The sequence below is a fragment of the Mandrillus leucophaeus genome, unplaced genomic scaffold (genome assembly GCF_000951045.1).
Source record: "Mandrillus leucophaeus isolate KB7577 unplaced genomic scaffold, Mleu.le_1.0 Scaffold625, whole genome shotgun sequence".
In the NCBI taxonomy this organism is placed as follows: domain Eukaryota; kingdom Metazoa; phylum Chordata; class Mammalia; order Primates; family Cercopithecidae; genus Mandrillus; species Mandrillus leucophaeus.
This window is the reverse complement of record NW_012106753.1, coordinates 283,398-307,174: the sequence shown is the minus strand read 5'-3', so window position 1 is coordinate 307,174 and position 23,777 is coordinate 283,398. Positions and strand designations below refer to the sequence as shown.

At 34.1% G+C, this 23,777-nt stretch overlaps 1 protein-coding gene across 1 annotated transcript; it reads left to right on the top strand.

The window, feature by feature from the left end:
* Nucleotides 1–1,137: 1,137 nt before the first annotated feature.
* SLITRK6 (SLIT and NTRK-like family, member 6) lies at nt 1,138–7,886 on the top strand. The gene is made up of 2 exons (XM_012000338.1): nt 1,138–1,710; nt 4,143–7,886. Exon 2 carries the CDS (start codon nt 4,167–4,169, stop codon nt 6,690–6,692), a length of 2,526 nt encoding a protein of 841 aa, XP_011855728.1. The 5' UTR covers nt 1,138–1,710; nt 4,143–4,166; the 3' UTR covers nt 6,693–7,886.
* The last annotated feature ends 15,891 nt before the right edge of the window (nt 7,887–23,777 follow it).

Sequence of the window (23,777 nt, the reverse complement as noted above, 5' to 3'; positions counted from 1 at the left end):
ACTGGGAAATACAAAGGAAAGTGAGAATATTGAAAATTCCCACAGAGCCCTTATATTTTTAGAGCAAATATGCCACCCTGAGACTATAAAACTATATGAATCTAAGTGTATATCATTAAATAATAATGTGATATTCTTCTATTTTGATGATTTAAACTATATCAACTCTCCTTTTTAAAAATAGCACTTTCTGAAATGACACCTACTATTACATAGAAGGCCACTAGAATCTGTGTTTATTCTAAACAAAACAAACAAATAAAAGACAGCATCTAGTATATGCACTTGGGATGTTAAAAAGTTCAGGAAGGTAGACAAGAACAACAATTTTTTAAACCACAGGCTTTTTGAGGAATAAGGAATCTGACAATTAAGAGTAATAATAGTGATGATTCAGAAACTTTTAAGAGTTGAAGAAACATGTAACTTTTAAGATATAACCTATTAAGAATAAATTCTCTCTGAGCTAGCACTATAGAAATCAGGTTATTGCAATATCTATGTATTTTACTTGTTTCATTTTATCTGTAAAGATATAATCTTATATTTTTGAAAGTGATAAACAGAACTTGATCAATGATAACTATTTTGTGTTTAAATATTTTTAAATATATTTTCAAATAATTATGCTTTTCTTCGAAATAAATATATTAAAATAACTGCAAGAGCTTCATTTCTAAGTTTAATTATTGAATATTAGCTCTAGGGAAAGAAATAATGAAGTAAAAACTTAGAGTCCCTAAGTTAAGGCTTTAAAAAAGTTAAATGGTGAATACAAAAATACAAATATTGCAGGGAAGCTGTTCCTGTTAACATTTTACAATCTAGTGAGTGCACAATTTCAACTATAAATACCAGATTTAAAAAAAAAAAAGGCAACTCCTCTATAGGTGACATTCTTGTGTTTCCTGCACACATGTGTGCAAACACTACAGAACAGTGTTAGTTGAGAATTTAACATAACGTATTATTTAGCTTGCTATAATAACACAATATACTATTTAGCATTTAAAACGACGTGTTATTATTTCCATCAAAATTCACTCGCACTGTATTTGGTATTGAAAGGGAGTGGAAAGACCATTTGCAGAAAGAGGAGGAGTTGAGCAGTCCCAAGGTGGAGCTGTCTCGTGTGTTATGTGACACTGGCAGATTAAAACGCTCTGATGGGGAAGGGCTTACAGGCTGAGTCAAAAGCCAAGAAGTCTCTTTATTTACGCCTACCTCCCAGCCCTTGGCAATCTGACTAATAACAAACTGAGCTAACAAGAAATACTAGAAAAGGAGGAAGGAGAACATTGCTGCAGCTTGGATCTACAAACTAAGAAAGCAAGAGTGATCAGTCCCAGCTCTGTTAAACATCTTGTTTACTTACTGCATTCAGCAGCTTGCAAATGGTTAACTATATGCAAAAAAGTCAGCATAGCTGGGAAGTATGCTGTGAATTTTAATTGAGGGAAAAAGGGACAATTGCTTCAGGATGCTCTAGTATGCACTCTGCTTGAAATCTTTTCAATGAATTGCTCAGTATTCTATCTTTGACCAGAGGTTTTAACTTTATGAACCTATGGGATTTGACAAAAAGTGATATTTGAGAAGAAAGTACCCAGTGGTTGGTGTTTTCTTTTTTAATAAAGGAACTGAATTACTTTGAACACCTCTTCCAGCTGTGCGTTACAGATAACGTCAGGAAGAGTCTCTGCTTTACAGGTAAGATGAATGTTTCCAGGCTTTTCTTATACTTATTTTTGCATTATAGCAAAGTGATTGAATTTGTATGTTCGCCTCCTTTAAACAAACAACTTTGCATTAAAGGATACTCAATTTCATTCTTGCTTACTGGCACAACTAACACTGTAGCAGATGCCTGTATTCTCTGAGCAGCAGACATTTAGTCTAACAGCTGGCTGTAGAGAAGAACAAATATAATATTCCACTATTTCTTTTACAACATGCAGTTTGTTGTTAGAAACTAAATATGTATGCTTTCTGAAGGATCGCTTCCAAATGTGAATGTTGAATCGCAAATATAAGCAGAATATTGAATAATTCTTTGCACTTTGTATGCTACTTATATTATTTTCTGACTTGAAAATATGTATTCTCAGAAAATATGTCAATGAGTATCTTTTGACCTCTTTACCACTGTATCGGATATTGTCAGTAGAGAACCACTTTTCACATTTGTGTGTGTTTCTGAAGAGATGAGAAACTGTTTCCTAGCACATTTTGAAGAGCACAAAATTCATATAGGATTTAAAAAATAACAAGAGTTTAATCACTGAAGAATTATTTGCTGTTTTCTCTGATGCTATACCTGGTGAAATAAATCTTATTATCTCTTGGTAATTTATGAATAAGTACTTTGAGTGTTTGTGGAAGCTAATCCACAAGTTGAAGACCCCAATTACATGCTGCTTGTTTATAACCTCAGCTCACAAAGCTGTTTAAAATCAAACTATTTCCCTAGAGAAAAATAAAGTCTTCTAACTTTCTCTTCACATAGAAACACAGTATGTTGTTTTGTTTCTTTAGTTGTCTTTTGCCTTTCAGGAACTTTGTACTATATGTGTTTTCAATAAAACACTATGTTTTCAGGGAATAAAAGTTTACTTTCAGGATGGTTGATTGGGTTCTGGTATGTTTTACCTGATTGTGAATTTTAATTTGATTCAGTTACTGTTCACATTTCAAACAACAAAAATGAAAACTGATTACTGTTTTGAAAAGTTGAATAGTCATAAGATGTGGTGTTTATATTTCAATGTAGTTTATATAAAGTATAATATTTAAAGGAAGGAAATAAAATTAGATATCATTAGTGCTACAAATGTTTACCTTGCATAACTCATTTAAAGGACAAAATCTTTTTAAGAATTGCTGTTTCAGATGCATTTGTTACATGTTTCAGGATTGGAATACATGATGTTATTCTGAAACATCTTTTTTTTCTTTTACCAAATTTGAAACACCATCAAAAAGTTTAATATGATACAGTTTGTTTCAGACTTCATTGTTCGTGACTTAAAGTCTTATAATCAAGGAGACCAGCTGCTTAATTATGTGATGACATTCAGTGCCCTGAAGACTGTTTCAAAACCTCATTAGGAAGTCATTTGCTAGAAGTTTAGATGAAGCATTGTTTATTCTTTTACAACAGCCTGAAATGTGTATTAAAGATTAATCTTTCTTCTTTAGTTTTTATTATTTCAACCTCATCTAAAACATAATTAAAAAGCAGTAAGAAATATACTGCTTCTAGAAATTCAATATTAAATATAAGGATTTAAGTGAAATTTGAATGGTCACTCTTAAGTGTATATATCTGATACTATTACGCTTATACAAACTGCCCTAGATTGAGTAGTTAATAGAGTTCTTATTGTACTATACTTTATTACATGATCAAAGACATATTTTCCTCAAGGTTTTCAAAATAAAAAATAAAATTAGTGTGTGTAAATATATATATATACACACACACACACACATATGTATACTACAGATGTAATTTTAAACCCAAACCAAAGCAAGTTAAAACACAGACACAGTTATTAGATATTATTGTGTGACACACAGTTCAACAATATAAAGAAAGACAATGCACGCTACATGAGGACATGTATACACACATACACATATGCACACATACACTCTTTTTATCATTTTTTACATTCTCTAAAGTTCTCTACGCTTATGGCTAACAACTACATATTTGTCTTATACGATAATCCTCCAGTCTTAAATTTATGTACCTTAAGGTTAAAAAAAAAAGTTTTCAAATATGTAACTTTGCATCATAGTGAAGTATCAATGCTCTAAGGCAGCACCTCTCTCATCTGTTAAAATGCAGGTTATTCATCAGATGTGAACACAAATTATGATACAATATTTTAAATTCCCCTTGACCTAAATTTTATATTTTGACCACAATGCAAGTTAAAAGTCAGTCAGACTTGCCTGACTGAGTATTAGGAAGAAAAAAAAAGAAAAAACTATGTAAATGCAGTAAGCTACCCATATTTTCATGGTAGTCAGTCACTTGCTTTTTGGAGAAAGACCTATTATTTTGAAAATGTCAGCTTCATCTCCTCCCCAGTTCTGCCCACTAAAGTCCCTTGCTATTGCGTTTTATTTTACAGAATCGGATTTCATCACATGACAACATGAAGCTGTGGATTCATCTCTTTTATTCATCTCTCCTTGCCTGTATGTCTTTACAGTCCCAAACTCCAGTGTTCTCAGTCAGAAGCTCTTGTGATTCTCTCTGCAATTGTGAGGAAAAAGATGGCACGATGCTAATAAATTGTGAAGAAAAAGGTATCAAGACAGTATCTGAAATAAGTGTGCCACCATCACGACCTTTCCAACTAAGCTTATTAAATAATGGCTTGACAATGCTTCACACAAATGACTTTTCTGGGCTTACCAATGCTATTTCAATACACCTTGGATTTAACAATATTGCAGATATTGAGATAGGTGCATTTAATGGCCTTGGCCTCCTTAAGCAACTTCATATCAATCACAATTCTTTAGAAATTCTTAAAGAGGATACTTTCCATGGACTGGAAAACCTGGAATTCCTGCAAGCCGATAACAATTTTATCACAGTGATTGAACCAAGTGCCTTTAGCAAGCTCAACAGACTCAAAGTGTTAATTTTAAATGATAATGCTATTGAGAGTCTTCCTCCAAACATCTTCCGATTTGTTCCTTTAACCCATCTAGATCTTCGTGGAAATCAGTTACAAACATTGCCTTATGTTGGCTTTCTCGAACACATTGGCCGAATATTGGATCTTCAGTTGGAGGACAATAAATGGGCCTGCAATTGTGACTTACTGCAGTTAAAAACTTGGTTGGAGAACATGCCTCCGCAGTCTATAATTGGTGATGTTGTCTGCAATAGCCCTCCATTTTTTAAAGGAAGTGTACTCAGTAGACTAAAGAAGGAATCCATTTGCCCCACTCCACCAGTGTATGAAGAACATGAGGATCCTTCAGGATCATTACATTTGGCAGCAACATCTTCAATAAATGATAGTCGCATGTCAACTAAGACCACATCCATTCTAAAACCACCCACCAAAGCACCACGTTTGATACCTTATATTACAAAGCCATCTACTCAACTTCCAGGACCTTACTGCCCTATTCCTTGTAACTGCAAAGTCCTATCCCCATCAGGACTTCTAATACATTGTCAGGAGCGCAACATTGAGAGCTTATCAGATCTGAGACCTCCTCCGCAAAATCCTAGAAAGCTCATTCTAGCGGGAAATATTATTCATAGTTTAATGAAGTCTGATCTAGTGGAATATTTCACTTTGGAAATGCTTCACTTGGGAAACAATCGTATTGAAGTTCTTGAAGAAGGATCATTTATGAACCTAACGAGATTACAAAAGCTGTATCTAAATGGTAACCATCTGACCAAATTAAGTAAAGGCATGTTCCTTGGCCTCCATAATCTTGAATACTTATATCTTGAATACAATGCCATTAAGGAAATACTGCCAGAAACATTTAATCCAATGCCTAAACTTAAAGTCCTTTACTTAAATAACAACCTCCTCCAAGTTTTGCCACCACATATTTTTTCAGGGGTTCCTCTAACTAAGGTAAATCTTAAAACAAACCAGTTTACCCATCTACCTGTAAGTAATATTTTGGATGATCTTGATTTACTAACCCAGATTGACCTTGAGGATAACCCCTGGGACTGCTCCTGTGACCTGGTTGGACTGCAACAATGGATACAAAAGCTAAGCAAGAACACAGTGACAGATGACATCCTCTGCACTTCTCCCGGGCATCTCGACAAAAAGGAATTAAAAGCCCTAAATAGTGAACTTCTCTGTCCAGGTTTAGTAAATAACCCATCCATGCCAACACAGACTAGTTACATTATTGTCACCACTCCTACAACAACAACGAATACGGCCGATACTATTTTACGATCTCTTACAGACGCTGTGCCACTGTCTGTTCTAATATTGGGACTTCTGATTGTGTTCATCACTATTGTGTTCTGTGCTGCAGGGATAGTGGTTCTTGTTCTTCACCGCAGGAGAAGATACAAAAAGAAACAAGTAGATGAGCAAATGAGGGACAACAGTCCTGTGCATCTTCAGTACAGCATGTATGGCCATAAAACCACTCATCACACTACTGAAAGACCCTCTGCCTCTCTCTATGAACAGCACATGGTGAGCCCCATGGTTCATGTCTATAGGAGTCCCTCCTTTGGTCCAAAGCATTTGGAAGAGGAAGAAGAGGGGAATGAGAAAGAAGGAAGTGACGCAAAACATCTCCAAAGAAGTCTTTTGGAACGGGAAAATCATTCACCACTCACAGGGTCCAATATGAAATACAAAACCACGAACCAATCGACAGAATTTTTATCCTTCCAAGATGCCAGTTCATTGTATAGAAACATTTTAGAAAAAGAAAGGGAACTTCAGCAACTAGGAATCACAGAATACCTAAGGAAAAACATTGCTCAGCTCCAGCCTGATATGGAGGCACATTATCCAGGAGCCCACGAAGAACTGAAATTAATGGAAACATTAATGTACTCACGTCCAAGGAAGGTATTAGTGGAACAGACGAAAAATGAGTATTTTGAACTCAAAGCTAATTTACATGCTGAACCTGACTATTTAGAAGTCCTGGAGCAGCAAACATAGATGGAGAGTTTGAGGGCTTTCACAGAAATGCTGTGATTCTGTTTTAAGTCCATACCTTGTAAATAAGTGCCTTACATGAGTGTGTCATCAATCAGAACTTAAGCACAGTAGTAAACTACGGGGGAAAAAAGGAAGAAAAATAAACTCAGGGATCATTGGGAGAAGCCATGGCATTATCTTCAGGCAATTTAGTCTGTCCCAAATAAAATAAAACCTTGCATGTAAATCATTCAAGGGTTATAGTAATATTTCTCCATATACTGAAAAGTGTCTCATAGGAGTCCTCTTGCACATCTAAAAAGGTTGAACATTTAAGTATCCTGAATTTTCTTGAATTGCTTTCCCTATAAATTACAATTGGATTTCATCATTTAAAAACCATACCTGTATATGTAGTTATAATATGTAAGGAATACATTGTTTATAACCAGTATGTACTTCAAAAATGTATATTGTCAAACATACCTAACTTTCTTGCAATAAATGCAAAAGAAACTGGAACTTGACAATTATAAATTACAAACAGTGAAGAAAAAATACAAAGGTTGTAATTACATAGGTCATGGGTGGCTCAAAACTTTGAGCATTTGAGCTTAAACAAATGCCACTCTCGTGCATTCTAAGTTTAAGAAGTTAAAATGATTAATAGTTCAGGTGGAATAAATAAGCATATTTTGGGGGGTTTTCTACACATTTTGTGTAGATAATTTTAATGTCAGTGCTGCTGTGAACTAAAGTATGTCATTTATGTTCAAAGTTTAATTCTTCTTCTAGGGATATTTTTAAAATGCTACTGAGATTCTGCTGTAAATATGACTAGAGAATCTATTGGGTTTGCTTTATTTCATAGGCTTAATTCTTTGTAAATTTGAATGACCATGATAGAAATACATTTCTTGTGGCAAGTAATTCACAGTTGTAAAGTAAATAGGAAAAATTATTTTATTTTTATTGATGTATATTGATAGATGCCATAAATCAGTAGCAAAAGGCACTTCTAAAGGTAAGTGGTTTAAGTTGCCTCAAGAGAGGGACAATGTAGCTTTATTTTACAAGAAGGTATAGTTAGATTTCTATGAAATATTTATTCTGTACAGTTTTATATATTTTTGGTTCACAAAAGTAATTATTCTTGGGTGCCTTTCAAGAAAATTAAAAATACTACTCACTACAATAAAACTAAAATGAAAACTCTATTTTTTAATTGTGCATTCTTAAATTAGCTTTACTTGTCATGCAATCAAGTAAGGATTAACACACATACACACAAACATACAGACATACACACACTATGGGAGGTTTCTATTTGTTGTTTACACATAGAAGTATCTTGTTCATGGTGTGAAACAGGCTATTTAATTTTTGGTATGATTAAAAGGAAGCTAAATTTAAAGTACGTCTAGCCGTTTTCCCTTTCAAGCAAATCATTTTCTGATGCAATACAAAAGGAAATGTTTTATTTCTATCCTTTCTAATTATAGAATCAACGAATCAATCATACCTGCACGCTTTCACAAGACAAAGTGAAATTAATCAAGGTAATCTGGGAATGTTTTCTGAACACCACACGAACTCATGCACTGGGCTATGAAGCAACACATTTTCCGTAAGGAAGTACTCCCTTCAATTTACTCAACAATATTTCAGTGATTCCTAAATGATCTATTAAATATTTTGACTTTTAATATCCAACTTTGCTCTAAAGGCAGAATATACATTATTTATTTTACTTTTAATGAGAAACCTTCTTGTTGATAAAAACAATATGGTTTGTGCTGCATGGTATGAAGACTAATTATGGGTAATGTAAAATCAATTATTGTATATATTAATGGAAATCAATCAAGAGTTATGTATTAAAAGGTTTACTGAAAACCAAAATTTCTTCAATAGCTTCCAAAGTTTGGAAGCACAAAGGTGGAAATTCTTTAAGTAACAATTTCTAAGAGAAAATGTGTGTGCCTATGAAATGCTTGATATTTATCTACTAAAAAATATTTAGCATCGTAAATAGCAAAATCTCCAAAATATTATTTTAAAAATTACATTCTCAAGAGAAGAACAAATAAAGGCCAGAATTCATGTTATTGCACTTCTTTTACTCAGTCGAGTATCTGCCAATATTTTCTAATTCTAATCAGGTACATAGAGGTATTAGGAAGACTTAAGATATTCCCGTGCCTGGAGGACACTTGGAATGGATCCATGAGTGCAGACAGAGACATGCCCTCAAAAACATTCTTTTCTTAGGGATGGGGGAAATATTTCTTTAATCTTTATTTGCCGTTAATTGCCTAAAGTAATAATGTTCACTCTTTAACTTATAATGAAGAGGAACAAAGTTGTTTAAGAAGCCATGTAAGTATACCCCCAAAACCAAAGTACAATCCTTATTCTGGATATAACTTAAAACTGACATCAAAATTACAATTGTTTCCAAAAGCAAGAGATTTTAACGGTTTAAATGTTTCATTCACAACCCTTTGTGGAATTTGTTTTCCTACTGGTTGTTGAGAGTTGAGAAAGATAATAATGGTCTCTAATTCTTTGTGATCTATGAGACTTTCTCAGAAATTTGATTATTTGACCTGAATTTCCAATTTCTTCTCCTTCCCGCTAAAGAACAACTTTTATTATACTCCTTGTTTGATTGTTTACTTAAGCAACCAATTTGGTCTCTTTCAGCAGCTAACTGACAGATTCAGAATTCCAATTCTTCTTTCAGTATCCTCAGCATTATTCACCTGAACTTGGCCATTAAACAAAAAAAAAAAAGTAGACTTTTAATTATCTTAGCTTTGTTCCTTGATTTAAACAGAAGTTACACTTTGGCCATTGCACATCAATGCAATTTATGACTCATGTCCAAAAACTGAAATTTTGTTCTATAGTGGTAGTAGTGTATAATCATGCTGGATAAATCTTTTTAAGTCAATTTATTTGATATTGGTTGTATTAATACTTATTTAACAAATCAATTTTTACTAAATTACATGAAATTACTTACTGTACATTTATAAAAGTGTTCTTCCAATATCTTTCATTTATCTCCATCAATGGGATGGAAACTTTCCTCTCTATAAGAAAGAATTATATCAGTGATGTTACCCTCTTTGAAAGAATCTCTTATATCATGGAGGAGAGAAAGCTCCTCTTTGCTGCTATATTATTAAATAAACTACAGCACCATCTAAGCTGCCTTAAGCTGCCTGAATGCCTTTGCCCAATTAATTAAAAAGGCTTAATCCTTGATTCAGGATTAAAGAATGTGACATGAGCATCCCTTTGTCATTAAATTGCCACTTTTAAAAATAATGGCTTATTCTCTCCTTTATGCCCCTTCATATATTATACGTATATGTATGTACAAACACATACAAACACAGGTTAGAGAGACAGAGAGAGACCTAATGAAGATGTAGTAGGTCATCTCAATATATCTGTAATTTATTTTGTATTTTTCATTATTTTATGATAGCTAATAGGTATGTAATCAACAGCACTTTTTAAGAAGAGGAATACGCAAACTGAGAAGTCACACCATAAGAGACTTCAACGTAACCTTTATTTAAAGTAGCTCTTCTACTATATTTTCATGGTATTTGATATCTCAAAATTAAACCTTCATTCTGGAAAAAAAAAAAAAAAAAAGAAGAGGAATACTACCAACTTGAATAATTGTTTTGCCATAACCTGTTTACTTTTCAATAAAAATAAACACAAATATCCAAAGACAGATCACCAAAGTTCCCCATATATGAGTTTCTGCAAGATTATTTTAGGAGATTGTTTTCTACATAAAAAGAAAATTGCCCATGTGTATACAAATGATAGCTATTTGGGAAGGGAAGGCTGAATCTCCTGGCAGTTAAGAAATTGTTTTACAGTGAATTTGAGGATTCTTCTCCATTTCTTTTCCCTATAGAGCACTTCTATGAAGAAGCTGGGGTATCATAAAAGGACAAGCTTTTATTGTAAAATAAGACACAATTAAAAGACTTTCTCAGGAGGAGTGGTTTTATATCTGGCAGCCACATGAAGAATGATCTCATGGATACTTATATTATTTAACAATCAAATTTTTTTGGAAGCAACATTATCTGTCTTACAACTAGCTTTTTTAAAAGGCAAATTTGATTTATTATATTTGTATTCATTCTTATGTATAGGTAACGTAAAGAAGATTGCCAGATGTAAAATCCTCTTCTAGCTGTATTGAAAGCAAAATCAAACAGACAAATACTCCTCTGTTAGTAAATATCTTTCAGCAGATGAGTGAATGAAGAAAGGAAACAATGCAAAACAACAAATTACACACACAGGTTCATGTATTTCCAATTTAAATTATTTAAAATTGTACACTTTCTAAAGAGAGTACTTTTGTTTTAGAATTTTGAAACATGAACAGCATGAAGACTTGACTTTCCACAAGTAATTATTTACCTCTTCACATCTCTTAAGTTCTACCAGTGAGAAAATGGATTATATAAGGAGTAAGGCATTTAGAATTGCTTGTCTTGTAGAAAATCTCTGGGCATTGACATGTGTCCGGAGCTGCACGCCCCGGCCATAGCGAATAATAATTGACGATTAAAAACGCCTGAGATTTGTTCACTCCCACCTTACACCTCCTCCCTATCTTTGCCTTTTCCCCTGTATTAATACCTCATAAAAGATGGCGCTCTTCCTGCTTCTTCTTCATCCATTTTTCCCGCGCCCGCGAAAATTGCTACCTGACAGCGCAGGCGCCACATGACGTTCGATCACGCTACCAATACCTACCTGGCCACACCCTCCGCGATGAGATCATTTTCGCCTTGGCCCAACCCCTTCCCCTCCAAGTGTATATAAGGCATTGCATTACCACCTTTAAACGGGACTTGATCAGAGCACTGTCTTATCTCCATTTCTCCTATCTCTTGTTCCCCAAATTCCCACCCCCTCTTCCAGGACCTGCAGTGACGATCCCGCGGGCCGGGATAGACATGGTATTTCATTGTATTTGGTTTTATAGAAGTCTTGAAGAGACACTACACACAAAAATAATCATTCTTGCCAAAATGAACTTGATTTATTTTCAACTCACATTGTTATCAGTGATGAAATCACCATTACTGAATGTATGTTAAGTGTATTTTCATCCATTTCCTTGGTGTTGTAAGTAATCAAAAGACTTATAAGCCCCTGTTATTGTCTTTGCATAATAACTAATGCCATATATTAATACAGCAATACATAGTAGAAGAAAGTTAACACTAGGGTTCAAAGGAGTTCTGATCCTCAAAAATCAGATCAGTTTAAATGCTACATATGGCTTCATCCATGAAGCGTTCCATGGACACACTTGGGGCCTGTTCCTAGCATTCTGAAGTACTTTGGATTAATGAATATATATTTGAAGCAAACAATGCACTGTGATACAGCAAACACAATTCCTAGATATAAACACATCATAAACTTTATCTATTCTAACTTTCTCATTTAGAAAATGAAGGAGTGAAGGGGTTTGCCTAGCACTATATAAGTAGTAAGAGTAACAAGGCCGGAATTGGAACCCTGTTTGACTGCTGCTGTTAATTTATATTGTTTTGTTTTATTCTCAGGGCAGTTGTCCTCATGAGACTCTTGTTATAACCATACATATTTACAGGCCATGTGAAATCACAGCATATGTATGTTTTGCCATTGTGCATACGTTGCTTCTATGTTTAGGTAGGACACTGACTTTTTAACATCTTATTGAAAAAAATGGAGATATTTCACTAACTTTAGTCATGGAGTACCTAATTCTAGATTATTCAGAATGATATATTAGCAAATTTTAGCTACAGCTTTAAAAATGCTGACTGATTTATCAGACTGAACAACATGTACATCTGGCAACCAGAAACTCATTGTGTGGTTTCTTTTTTCTAATTCTGAATAATTAATTACTATTTATCAATACCCACTTTTAGGAGTTTATGTTTTATTTCATAGAATAAAATATTGACAAAGTAGTTAAAATACAGACAGTTCTCATGATAATGCATTGATTTAAAACTTTTACAAACAATATATGATTCAAGTGTTTTTAGAGCTATCATATACACAAAGATCATGGTGACAGACATTTTCATGTTTTAATGTTTTAAGATCTCTGACTGCAGTAACCTTTGTTTTCATGGTAAAGTTTATAAATTAATGATTACTATCTCAATGAATGTATCATTTGAAGCCTAAAGAGACACCTATATAGTGTGAGGAATTTTGTTCCCTTTTAAATAGACAATTTTTTGAGCAGTTTTGAGTTCACAGCAAAGTAAAAAGTACAGAGTTGCCATATATCCCTTGTTCCCACACAAGCACAACCTCCCTAGCTATCAGCATCTAGCGACAAAATGGTGTGTCTGTTACAATTAATGAACCTACTTTCACACATCATTATCACCCAAGGTAAACTGTTTATATTAGTGTTCATTTTTGCATTTTCTGCGGGTTTTGACCAATGTACCCACAATTATAGTATTCTGTAGAATATTGTCACTCTCCTAAAAATTGTCTGAGCTTTGTCTAGTGACTGATCTTTATACTGCTTTGATAGTTTTGCGTTTTGTAGAAAGTCGTAGAATTGGAATCATGTAGTATATATCCTGTTCAAACCGGCTTCTTTCACTCAGTAATACACCTTAAAGTTTCCTCAATGTCCTTTCATTTCTTGACAGCTCATTTCTTGCTGGGCACTGAATAATATTCCATGATGTACCACAGTTTATCCATTTACATAACAAAGAAAATCTTGGTTTCTTCCAAGTTTTGACAAATATAAATAAAGCTGCTATAAGTATTTGTGTGAAGATCTTTGTGTGGATATGCATTTTCTATACATTTGGGTAAGTAATACCAAAGAATGTGATTGCTGGATTGTACATTATAATAAGTCTATGTTTTGCTTTCTAAGCAACTAACCATCTTCCAAAGTGGTTGTAGAATTTTGCATTCCCAACAGCAATGAATGAAGAATTGTTGTTCCACATCCTCATCAGCTCTTGGTGTTGTCAGTTATCTGACTTTTGACCATTCTAATTTTATCTCATGGTTGTCTGAATTTACATTTCCCTGATGACATGTAATGTGGAGCATCTTTCCATATATTTGTGGCCATACATATACCTTCTTTGTTGAGGTTATCTGTTTAGGTCTTTCCCCCTTTTTTATCCAAATGTTCATTTTCTTTTTGTTGAGTTTTAAGACTTCTTTGTATAATTTAGATAAAAATATTTTATTAGATATGTTTTGTTTTGTACTTATTCTACGCCAGTCTATGGCTTTTTTTTCCCATTTGCTTGACAGTGTCTTTTACAGAGCAGATGTTTTTAATTTTAATTAAGTCTAGTGTATAATGTTTTTTTGAACTAGAGCCTTTGGTGGTACCTGTATAAAGTCATCTCCATGCCCAAGATCATCTAGATTTTCTATGTTATCGTCTCTGAATTTTTCTTTTGCATTTTACATTGAGGTATATGATCCATTTTGATTTAATTTTTGTGAAGGTTGTAAGGTCTGTATCTAGATCATTTATTTGTGCATAAATGCCCAGTTGTTCCGTCACTGTTTCTTGAAAAGACCATACATGAAAGATTTTTTTAAACTACCTACAATTTAAAAATAATTTCTTTATTTACAATATATTTCATTTTAGCCTTTACATTTAATACTTGATGACCATTAATGCTACACATTACCGCACGTTTGAGGGACCATAACCTATAAGATAGAATTTTGCCTAGTGATAAAGATTAATATCATTGGGTCTGAATTATTTGTAAGACTGTGGAGTAGGAATGTAAAACAATGAGCCTAGTAGGAGCCTACTTAGCTGTGGTCTTTTTTCAAGGCCTGCATTACACACTAGTTTCCATTAATGATATTTATAGAAAGCTAAAACTTAGTGTTTGCCTACCAAGCACCTATACCCAGTAGTAGATGGTTTGCATATAGTTTCATCCTGATATAAAAGCTGCAGATAATACTGCCATTCCCAGTAAAGACAATGAGGCTCAGAAATTTAAACTGCCCAGAATCACACACATAGTAGTGGAAAAGCTCAGATTTCCTGACTTGGAAAATTCTTGCTTCTATTGGCTTATCAGTCTTCATGTCACAATGATTTTAGGAAAGTGTTTAAAATTTGGATATTACTTATTGGATCGAAGCAAATACCATGTTCTCATTTTCAAACATTGGACACTTACCTCACAGTTATTATATTGTTTTAATTTTGGATATGTTTATTTTAGCTTCTAATTATGTATTAAACCTATCATCATTATAAAAAGTAATCTTTGATATTTTGCATGTCTGAATTATCCATGTTTATTTAGATTTTATTTAATTTGAAATAAATATTTAGTGAGAAACTTTTGCATTTTAGACACCAGTGAGGTGCTTTAATAGTGACTCTTTATCCAAATACAGACTTGAAACATCATATCAACAATAGTTATAAAAACAAAGTAAGGAATAAATTTGACTAATTTTGAATTAATCAATTTAAGTAATTGAAAATTAACAATATAATGTTTGCTTCATAAAGTTGGCTTTAATTTACAACATATAATTCCTAATGCTTTGAATTTTTTTTTTTTTTTTTTTTTTTTTTTTTGTGAGATGGAATGTCACTCTGTTGCCCAGGCTACAGTGCAGTGACGCAATCTCGGCTCACTGCAACCTCCGCTTCTCGGGTTCAAGCAATTCTCCTGCCTCAGTCTCCTGGGTAGCTGGGATTACACGTGCGCACCACCACACCTGGCTAATTTTTGTATTTTTAGTAGAGATGCGGTTTCCCCATGTTGGTCAGGCTGGTCTCGAACTCCCGACCTCAAGATCCGCCAGACTTGGCATCCCGAAGTACTGGGATTACAGGCATGAGCCACCGTGCCCGGCCAGTGCTTTGGACTTTTAACTCAACTGACTGTTCTCTTTTGATACAGACACATCTGTAAAGCCTACACTAGGCAATGCTCATAAACTTTCATTAAGAAAGAGGTCACATTTTCTCAGTGTGCCCTAACATTACATTGTACAAATACTCACAGCTCTACTCTGTCTTCGCTACTGTATACTGACAGCCAATGGCATGCATAATACACTTGCTGGTCACAAGGGTATGCAGGCTCCACCTTTCTATTGCTCTGCCACACAATATGAAAGTAGATGCTGCCACTCATGTAATCTGAAATCTTTCACTCGCTGTCTGCCTTTGAAGTGGCAGGAATGCTAAAACTTATCTACCTATTTGTCCATGGCAGACTCAGCAATCCTCATGGAAAATTTTCTAAGTCGCATTAAAACAAAGGAAAATGAAGTAGGAAGAATTTGTAGAGATCAACTTGTAAGAAGTTATTATTAGAGAATGCTAAGCTGGCAGTTAAGAGGAGATACAGATGATCTTTTGGTTCTTGCTTCCTTGCATTCATGGCCCTTTTGCTTTCTTGGTATTTATTTCCCCCTGGGCATCATGTTAACCTTCTACAGCCAATGCTGCCCGGAGCACCACAAGAAATCAACCTCTCTAGTCCCTTGGGCCATGCACTTACTCTTTTATTCTCTTAAGTGAGTCACTCTTCCTCTTAGCCTTGTTGTGGTCATCTCCAAACAAACAAACAAAATATAGTAACACAAAACAAAAGTTGGTTTTATCTTGGTTTGAGTCACACCAAGCTGAATGTTTTAGAACAAAGTTGTCCAACCTGTGGCCCACGGCCACATGAGTCTTAAGATGGCTTTGAATGTGGTCCAACACAAATTTGTAAACTTTCTTAAAACACTGTGAGATTTTTTTGCAATTTTTTTTTTTTTTAGCTCATCAGCTATTGTTAGTGTTAGCGTGTTTTATGTGTGGCCCACGACAATTCTTCTTCTTCCAACGTGGCACAGAGAAGCTAAAAGATGGGACACCTCTGTTTTAGAAGATCTAGCAATTGAAGAATTGAAAATCAGAAGCTTCAATAGGTAGCATTTCAGATAAAGTAATAAAGAAGCCATTTCCAGAATATAAAGAAAATATGTAGGCAAGAGTCAGCCATAGGCTGTTTATACTCATATCTTAAACTCAATCTCCAAATCTTACTTGACATAATTCTACAAGAGATAAGTTTGATAAGAATAATTCAGTTAGGAAACATGTGCCTAGTAGAGCCAGCCTTGGATCATTGGATCATCACATTTTGAAAGCTTTCTGAATCCTGTTTTTGTACTTTACTGTTTCACCAATTTTCAACCAATGTACTATTTCTCGCTTGCATCAACAGACTAAAAAGTTACCTTATTTAAGATGTATCTGGATCACTGATGATTCATCAATCTAGTAACTATATTTCTAAATTATAAGGTAATCATAAAATAATATCTTTTGAGTGAATGGTACTCTAAGAACATCAAGTCTAGTGTCAATTTAAGTCAACTATTTCACCCTACAAAACTATTTTATGTGATACTGGGATTATATGGACAGAACATTAGCTTCAGAGGCAGGAGGTAACTGAGAGGAAATAAATCCATATTGTGACCTTATCAATGTATTCATCCATATTGTAAACTTATCAGCTTATTAAATCCATATGAGTCTTTTTTTCATAAAGGAAATAATAATTTATATTTGTAGAGTTGATTTTATAGTATATTATCATATATAAAATAATCTCTACTTGTGCATTTTTAGCAATGTTTAGAAATAGTTGTGCTGCTGCGAAAGAGAAGAGAAATAAATTTAGTAATAGTGGTTAAATTCTCTGAATTTTATTTAGGATGCTGTTGGTAAAATGGTAAGAATAATAATATTTTAATGCTATTAAAGACTCACCAAGGCACTGTATGTGAAATAATTTTATAAATAACTCAGCAAAATTTAGCTTCTATTAAGGACTCACTAGACCTAATTGTTAGAAAGTTCTATTCCACTTTCAACTCCAACATTCCTTCCTAACATAATTTACTCTTAATATAATTTTTCTTTTTTTTTTTTAAGGAAGGGCCTCACTGTGACCCAGGCTGGAGAGCAGTGGCTCGAACATCGTTTACTGCAGTCTTAAACTCATAGGCTCATGCAATCCTGCTACCTCATTTTCCCAAAGTCCTGTAATTACGTAATTATTTATCTTCTTTATGATAGCACCTCATATACCTTAAGGAAGACCATTTTGTCTATTTTTATTTCCTCTCATGGTAACTTTTACCTAGTAAAAATGCCAGTTTTTTTTTTTTTCTTCTTATGCATGGTGAATCAGAAAAGAGATTTACTTCAGCTTAACTGAGTCATTTCCATCCCCCAAACATATAGAGGAATATAAACAATATGGAACAAATGAAAATGTATTTTATTAACAGACATTTTACTTCCACATCCATAAGGAGGTAGTGTCTTTGCAGATGCAATTAGTTGAGTTTATACCGAATTATAAAAGGTCCTAAATCCATTGATTTATTTTCTTATAAGAAGACCTACAAAGACATGCAGGGAAAATACCATGTGACTATCAAAGGCAATTGGAGTGACAGATTACAAGCCAAGAAGCTTCAAGGATTACCAGAAGACACCAGAAGCTGAAAGAAGCAAGGAAAAATACTTTTCTAGAGAACCTTCAGAGAGAGCATGGTCCTGCTGACTAAGAAGTGGGGTGCTGGGGTAACAAATAGCAAAAATCATGGTAAGTCATGGGTAGTGGCTGGAAGGATTTTGAAGCATATGATAGATAAAGCATAGATTCCTTTGAAGTGATTGTTGGTAGAAATATGGATGTTACATGTCATTTTGATGAGGACTTAGTAAGAAGTGAAGAGGATGGTAGAGAACATTTCTGTTAGGTTGATGCAAAGGTAATCATGGTTTTTGCCATTAAAATAACATCATCTAAGGTAATATACATGTCATCATATACAGAATGTCGCTAGAAATATGAATGTTAGTTAATTCTGGTAAAGTCACGGACATGAAGAATCACGTCAGTGAAAACATTTCTAGGTATTTATTACAGCAGCACTCCACCGCTCAATAGCAAAATCTATATTAATTTCCTGGTACTTTTGGAGTGAAGTGGTGCAAGCTGGGTGACTTACTACAAAAGTAATTCCTTCTTTCACACACCTGGAGGCTAGAAGTTGGAAACCAAGGTGTTAGCAGGGTCATGCTCCCTCTGAAGATTTTAGGAAATAATGCTTCTTTGCTTCTTCTAGCTTCTACCACTTTTTGTCAATTCTTAGTTCCCTGGGTTTTAGCTGCATCACCCCAATTCCTGCCTTTAGGTTTTCTAAAATATTTGAAGCAGAGAAATTCATAATAAATCACGTAGTTGATTAATTAACCAGTACTTTTTAATGTCTCTACTATGATTAGCTCGGAGGTCCACAATATATTGGTCCCATTCTTTCACAAGATGTTTAAATATGGAAATATTTAACAGTAGTATTAGTATAGGACAGTATGTGACCAAAAGCTAAGTGTTGTTCTCAAAAAATAAACAAAAATTGAGTATGAGCACAGCCAAATGAATAGAGTTGGGAACATTCAGGGGAGTCTTTGTGATGAAGCTCAGAAATGATGTTAATAATTACCAATTGGGGGATATGAAAGAAATGAAGTTCTACAAAGACCCTAAATAAATGAGTACTATATATACAAATAGGCAGGTGACATGAATAAAATAATTGAGGACTTTATAACTGATGCCTTCACCCCATAGACAAATAATATGTACCTCATTAAATGTCTGAATGTATCAAAACCTTAGACATTTCAGAAACAAGAAATAAAGTACCATAAGGCATATTCATTTCAATAACAAGAATAAAGTATTACTTTTGCACGTCATTAAAACTGTTATATAACTCCTTTACAGTTTCGTTTTTTCCTAATATATTCCGAAGCATCAGTTTCAAAGATCTTGCCTGTAAAATCACCTTCCTATTGTAGGCTGAGTTTTAAATATACATGTTTTAATACAGAAAACATAAAGCAAGCTGAATGTAGAAAATGAAAAAGAATCTTGCAGAAGGTAAAATTTTCCTTCTAATTTCTTTGAAGCAGAAAAGATAACCACTGGATACTGGGGTTAACACTTGGGTAATGAAATCATAGGTACAACAAACCCCTGTGACACATGTTGGCCTCTATAACAAACCTTCACATGTACACTCAAACCTAAGTAAAAAATTTTAAAAAATAGAATACTGAAGAATCATCGAAGGGGCTAGTTTTGAATTTTCAAATGATATTTAAAAAGCTGGCCAGGTGCAGTGGCTCACGCCTGTAATCCCAGCACATTGGGAGGCCAAGGCGGGTGGATCACAAGGTCAGGAGATTGAGACCATCGTGGCTAACACAGTAAAACCCCGTCTTTACTAAAAATACAAAAAATTAGCCTGGCATGGTGGCAGGTGCCTGTAGTCCCAGCTACTCGGGAGGCTGAGGCAAGAGAACCCAGGAGGCGGAGCTTGCAGTGAGCTGAGATGGCTCCACTGTACTCCAGCCTGGACGACAGAGCGAGACTCCATCTCGGAAAAAAAAAAAAAAGCTATTACATTTCTTAGTATAATATCTGATTTTAAGTTAGTACATACACTTTTAAAATAACACAATCTTCATTTAAATAAAATCACTCTGCATCAGCTGAGTTTAGCGTCAATAAAACTTTTCTTTGTGAAGCATATAGTTTTTGTATATTAAGATGGGAAAGCACAAAGTAAGTACGAAGTCTAGGGAGAAAATTGAAATAAAATATATTATTATTCTTCTTTTTCTATCCAAAAGAAAACATAAATATAATGTCTGAATTTATTACCTGATTTTAAATTACTGTATATGCTTTTATTAAATAAAATATGCATCTTTTTAATGTCAGCTGGGTTCATATTGCAAGTACATTTCTTTATAATGCATCTCCTTTTTGTATATATTCAGGTGGAACCCAGATAACACATTCACAAAATTTTCAAGGAATATGAGAAATATATGAGAAGAATATGAGAGCAATATGAGAAAAAATGATCACTCTTCAGGAATGCTGCACTTACTGTGTTAGGAATGTGTTTGCTCCCTAATAAAAAGGTTACCTACACTAAAGGTGTCAAAAGATGCCGTTGCTGCATATAATAACAAAAAAAACCACCACCTGAAAATAACTGATTTCTAAATCAAAGAAAATTATTTTCTCCCTAGATCTGGTATTGAGTTATACAATTATGGAATACACAATCTATCAAAACAAAAAATGTAATAAATTGTCATACTAGGATTTGATAAAATGTCAGTCTCAGCACTTCTAGGGACAGCCTATTAAAAATGAAGTATCGGTCAATAGTGCTCATACATATATGTGTTAATGTATAATGCCATGTAAAATAATCTCAAAATAAAGTTTCAAAATTATATTTATGCAGTTCACAAGTCTCAAAACACACGACTACTGATGCCAAGAAGATTCAGGATGAGGTAATGTCCAAATCCGTATCTTACCATATATCTGGATGTAGTCAGACTTCAGTTTTACTATAGGGTCATAGTTCAGCAAACAATTTCCTGTTGCCTTTGTTAAAGTTAATACTGCCTCTTCTGTATTCCTAATACCCTTCTTTGCAAAGTTCCAGATTAAAGGAACATCGCATATTTGAATTTCTTAGCTGAATTTTCCCCTCTGCAATACATTTTTTTCTTTCCTCTAGAGAAAGAGGATTCTAACAGAAAATAATTACAAATGACCTTGACCTTTCAAGTGAAAGATCAAAATTAACTTCCCTGATAATCAGTCTTTTAACTTTGGAATTTAGTAAAATAATGCAGTGACACATAATTATGTAATTAGTGGTAAATTCAAAGGAAGCAAGTATAGATCTGGGGCTAGTGTTTCATCACAAAGTATTCAGTCTTTCAAAGCATTTTTTTTTTCCTTACCCATCTCTCTAGTGCATGAGTCACATATACTTACAGCAAAAAAAAAAAAAAAAAAAAGTCAAAAGAGTAAAATTAAAAGTACATAGGACTCAAACTTTTGTGACTCAATAATAAGAAAGAAATTACTAACTGATTATGTAAGATAGGTAAAGTCTTATTTGTAGACTTCATTTGGAGAACAATTACTTGCTAGAAAAATTTAGGAATATAGTGTAGTGTCTTACCTGGGAAACGCAATATTATGTAATTCTCAGAGGTTACAGCTTCTTGTGGATACTTACTCCTCATTCATTTCAATTATGATAATCAGAGATGGGAGATGCTAAAATCTAAACGAATAAGCAAGAGTGTCTTCCTTAAATAATACACAAGGGCTCAGAAAAAAATGCAGATGAGTGTCAGTACAACTCAAATCCATGGTATTTTAGAGATTTTTCAATTATATATTCAAAAATTATCATTGTGAGCCGGTTTAATTTATTGAACATTTAAGTAGTATGTATGAGAAGACTCATAAATTTATCATGAGTGACCTATGAAATAAAGGAATTTCCAATCTTTCATTATTTTGACAAGAAACAACATAGATTAAGTGAACTATCCTCTCAAACCTAATTTTAGTTCATAGCATCAATTTTATAAACAGACAAAAATCTTAGCTGCTAATAAAAACTGCCATTGACTTTTGTGTTTTATCTCATTTCTTATCCAGAATTGAAAGTGCTATAAAGATAAAAGGAAGTTGGCAAGAAGAAAGTATAAACAGAGAGATAATTAGTTTGTGAACATTTTCAAATGAATCATCGTTTTTCTAAATAGCTTTGTCAAGATATCTGGCTAGTTTAAGAAAAAAATAGGTAGAAATACTGAGTGATAAAAAAGGAAAGTGTATACAGAATCCAAGGAGAATAAATACTAGTAATAAGAGGTATGTTACACCTCTATAAAATCCAAAATAAACTCTCTTAAATTTTAGGTTGTTACAATATTTTATAACAACAAAGGCATTCTCATTTAATATTTTTAAAAGATTAAAAACTGTAATACCTCTTAATTGGAGGGAGCTTATAAATAACTGAAATTTTGTCTATAACAACTGCTGTATAAACACGGTTTAATATGACTCTCATTTCATTTTTTTAAATTCTGAAATCGGCTGGGCACGGTGGCTCATGCCTGTAATCCCGGCACTTTGGGAGGCCAAGGAGGGCGGATCACGAGGTCAGGAGATTGAGACCATCGTGGCTAACACGGTGAAACCCCATCTCTACTAAAAATACAAAAAAATTAGCCGGGCGTGGTGGCCGACGCTTGTAGTCCCAAGCTGTACAAGCCTGGTTCCAGCACCCATTTCAGCTTCTGCTAAGGCCTGGGGAAGGTTTTTCACTCATGGCAGAAGACAAGAGGGAAGAGCAGATATGTCACATGGAGAGAGAGGTAGGGAAGGAAATAAAGGATAGGCCCTCGGCTTTTTTTAACAAACAAATCTCACGTGAATTAATAGACTAAGAATTCATCCCTTACCACGGAGAGTGCATCAAGCCATTCATGAGGCATCCATGCCAGGATCCAAATACCTCCCCTGAGAACTCATCTCCAACCTTCGGTTCACATTTCAACATGAAATTTGGAGGGAAAAGTATCCAAACCATATGAATTATATGCTAGTATATATTGATTAACTTATATTGCTATTTTGAGCTCTCCCTCGCTCCACTGTTTTTACAGGTGCTTGACACATTCACAATTGTGCTTTATTTATAAACTATTTTTGGAAAGATTAAAAAATAATCTAAAGACATAGGTCAAGGGGAAACAAAAACTTGTGTGAGTAAATGTTTACAACTGTGATATAATTGAACGTCTTTGGTCAGATCTGACAAATTTAACACAGATGTTAATAAACAAATGCAGATTAACTAGTTTCATGCTTTAATTCAGTGTTCTGCAACTGTGGTAGACACATCTGCCCTCTGTGCAGAAACAGTAAACATAAGAAAAATCCGCTGGGCGGGGTGGCTCACTCCTGTAATCCCAGAACTTTGGGAGGCCGAGGCAGGCGGATCCCCTGGGGTCTGGAGTTCGAGACCAGTCTGACCAACCTGGAGAAATTCGGTCTCTACTAAACATACAAAATTAGCCAGGCGTGTTGGCACATA

Excerpts from the sequence above, each read along its gene's own strand:
- SLITRK6 (XM_012000338.1), top strand. The coding sequence starts at position 4,167 with ATGAAGCTGTGGATTCATCTCTTTTATTCATCTCTCCTTGCCTGTATG.